We start from the raw sequence: 3,843 nt of genomic DNA, 5'->3' as shown, positions 1-3,843 counted from the left end.
TATCCTAAAGATTTTGTTTTAATTAATTTATTATTATGGTTATTTAATTACTTGTATTAAGTAAATGTATATGAAATAAGTTATTTATTATATTCTGTTTGATAAATTAATTTATCCTATGATTTTACTTTGATTATGTTTATTTATTTATATATTATGTTTATTTATTTATATATTATGCTTATATATTTATTTATTATTTTTATTATGATTTGATATATTAATTTTATTTATTATTTTTATTATTTTTATTTATTATGTTTATTTATTTATATATTATGTTTATTTATTTATATATTATGTTTATATATTTATTTATTATTATTGTGATTTGATATATTAATTTTATTTTATCTATTGTTCATGTAAATTATTATGGTTGTTTATTAATTATTTGAGTTGAATGATTATTAATATTTTTATAATCTTATAATTTTTTTTATATTAGTTTTATTTATTGCACATGCTTATTAGTTGCTTAATAATTGCTTGAGAATTGTTTAAGTTTGATTATTATATTTTATTTATTAAATAAATTTGTCATAAATATTTTGTATTAACTAATTGCAATTTTACCCTAATTTAGATTATTTATTTATCTATATATTTTTTTGGAGGATTATACTAGGATTATTGAGGATAGGAGAGGAGCCGATTTGATCAAAGAGGGCAACTCAATCTAAGGGCGTGAGGATTGAGGTCCAATTCCTACTAACTTCCAAGCCTCCATCCCTGTTTAGGTTATGAGGGTGTTTCACAATCTCAAGAGCTTCTCGGACTTTACGCTTGAAATAGTGTCTTTCATTAGCAATGACTTTTGTGTTTTCAAGGCATATATGATGGTTTGTCTTTCCTACATGTTCTGCCAAGGCTGAGGACCGGGTTCTTTCCCTACGGATATCTGCGCTATGCTCTTTCAACCTGATACTAACCGATCTACCAGTTTCCCCAATGTATTGTTCTCCACAGGAACAGCTGATAATATAAACACCTTTTTGTTGAAGATATTCTGGGCTATCTTTCACAGATTTCATTTTTTGTCTAATAGTTGTCAAGGGTTTGAATGAGGTTTTTATATTCTTTTTTAGGAGGATCTTGGCAAGTTTGTCAGTTACGCCATGGATATAAGGTAGGTAGGCGCTAGCGGCTGGGGAATTGTTAGTTTTGTTATTATTATTGCCAGATTTGGCTTTTTGAATGACTTTGAAGATGTCTTTTTTATTGTATCCAAGCTTGGAAAAAGCTTTTTTCAAGTAGGTGATTTCCTCATCAGTATGGTTCTCATCTGAAATTCTACAGGCTCTGGTGAAGAGGGTTTGAAGAACCCCCATTTTTTGGGCTGGGTGGTGGTGGGAGTCTGCGTGGAGATAGTTATCAGTATGAGCCTTTTTCCTGAACACTTTGTGACCTATAGAACCATCCTCGTTTCTAATGAGGAGGATGTCCAGGAAAGAGATGCAATTATTCTCCTCAATTTCCATTGTAAATTTGATGTCCTTGGAAATGCTATTGAGATGGTTCAAGAAGTTTTTAAGTTCGTCTTCTCCATGGGGCCAATCCACACTGGTGTCGTCCACAAACCTGAGCCAAAACTTAGGTTTTAAAGGGTAGGTGTCAAGAGCCTTCTTTTCAAACTTTTCCATGAAGAGATTGGCTACAATAGGTGAAAGGGGTGATCCCATAGCCACTCCTGATGTTTGCTCAAAAATCTCGCCTTGGAAGGTGAAGAAGGTGGACCGTAGACAGATTTCAGCTAATCTAGCAGTTTGTGGGTCCGCCACTTCTTTCACTACTTGCACTGCTTCATCTAATGGAATTTTAGTGAACAATTGCACAACATCAAAACTGACGATTTTATCACCTGGATCTATCTTGGCATTTTTGATGAATTCCACATATTGGCTGGAGTCTTTTATGTAAGAACTGGTTTTTCCAACCAGTGGAGCTAATTTTCTAGCGACATACTTTGCTAATTCGTATGTGGGAGATCCTATAGTATTCACTATAGGTCTCAAGGGGACATCTGTTTTATGAATTTTGGGGGCTCCATAAATACGAGGGGTAATTTCACTGTCAGGGGTAAGCTGTTTTTTCAGTTTATCATCTAGATTAGTTTCTTTTATGGCTTTCTTGACTAGTCTGGTGATTTTGGAGATGGGGTTCTTCTCTAGTTTCTTGTAGCTACCACTGTTGTATAAGTGTTCCTTCATTTTGTTTATGTAATCATCATGGTTCATTACAACAGTGGCACCTCCCTTGTCAGCTTTTAAAATGACAATATCATTGTTATTCCTTAGATTTTTTAGGGCTATGAGCTGCTCTTGGTTCAGATTCTTTTTAGGCGGTCTGGCTTTCTTAAGGATAACTGCACATTCTTGTCTGACCAGTTCTTTTTCTTCTTCTTTTAGAGATTTGATTCCATCTTCAAGGCCACAGATAATTTCCTCTACAGGGATTTGCTTGGGGGCTAGGGCAAAATTGAGACCTTTATCTAGGATTTCGATTTCTTCTTTTTTCAACTCATAAGATGAAATATTTATAACCTTGTTGTTGCTGGTTGTTTTATTGTGATTTTTAGATGTAATGTTTGTATTATTTATATTATTAAATACCTCATTACTATCATTTAATATGTTCTTGCGTTTACCTAAGTTTTTTGTTTTACAATAATTATGCTTATCCTCATTACTAGTTCTATTATTCTTATTTAAATTGTAATCTGCGCTGGTTAAGTTCTTGTTATTTAAGCTCACCTTATTGTAATTTGCAGCTTCAAACGAGATGATTGATGGCATGTTTTGAATGGTGTTGTCGCTATGTAGATTGACGCTGGAGCTGCATGAGGTTTCAACGCTGTCCCTTGAAGGTTCATTATTTTTATTTTTACCCGTCCCGGTATTGCTGCAAATCTCAGAATCGTTCAGGCTTCGGTTATATATTAATTCACTGCAAATTCGGTTTGCTATGTTTGACCTTACAATACCTGCGTTGTCCAATGTATTGGTGCTGCGTGGTTTTTCATTGTCTCTGGTCTCGGCACTCTTTTCTTTGCTGCGTATATCACTAGTCTCCGCATTGTTGTCCATCCTAGAGCTACAATCTGTTACAGCGCTGTCCATGTTTGATGTGTTTTTTCCATTTTTCGATTTGGTCCTCAGTTTGGATTTATGTACAGCGTTTTCTTCCCCAGTACCTTCGTTATTATGTGTTCGCAGCCACTCCAGCTTCTGCAGTTTGTTTTTATGTTTTGATTGCGCTGTTTGTTTTTCCTTGTTTGCTTTAAGTGCTGCGCAGGCATCTATGACCGTCCAAAGGTCTTCTCTGATTTTTGCTGCAAGTTTTAAGTGGGCTTCAAAGGCTGTTGCTGATAATCGCCATAACAAATTTCTGCACCTACGTATTTCAAGGCGGATTAACGATTTACTGAGCAATTGGAAAAATTCATTTAATGCTAATTTTAAAATTGAAATCAAAAGAAAGGTTTAAAGGAAACGAAGTTCAAGAAATATAATTTGTTGAGTTTGTATTTCAAGTAAGGAAGAAGATGGCTAAAAATGAAGAGTGCAAAAAGGAAATAATAATATTAAAGTGGGGAATAAAAAATAAAATTAAACCAAAGAATTTAGAAAGAAAGAAGAAATTAAATAATAATAAATAAATAAGATACAATTTAATAATGAATGGTGGGTTTTCAAGATTTGCTAAAATTTTTATCATTTTCAATTATTAAAATGATTTTCAATTTCTAATGCTTTCTTAATGATAGGAGATGAGTAATAAGATTTGGAAACTAGAGTTTTAGTTTAGTCAAAGCAAATGAGATGATTAGTTTTGTGGGAGTGT

The 3,843-nt window shown here is 33.0% G+C and overlaps 1 protein-coding gene across 1 annotated transcript; it reads right to left on the bottom strand.

The window, feature by feature from the left end:
• Window positions 1-674: 674 nt before the first annotated feature.
• LOC149157152 (uncharacterized) lies at window positions 675-3,119 on the bottom strand. The gene has a single exon (XM_089445001.1). It carries the CDS (start codon window positions 3,117-3,119, stop codon window positions 675-677), a length of 2,445 nt encoding a protein of 814 aa, XP_089301127.1.
• Window positions 3,120-3,843: the final 724 nt, after the last annotated feature.

The sequence above is a fragment of the Pinus tabuliformis genome, chromosome 9 (genome assembly GCF_031772625.1).
Source record: "Pinus tabuliformis cultivar Carrire ecotype Pingquan chromosome 9, CPIR1, whole genome shotgun sequence".
Taxonomy (NCBI): Eukaryota; Viridiplantae; Streptophyta; class Pinopsida; order Pinales; family Pinaceae; genus Pinus; species Pinus tabuliformis.
Note: the sequence above shows the minus strand (reverse complement) of the source record. Positions and strands in the feature narration are given on the sequence as shown.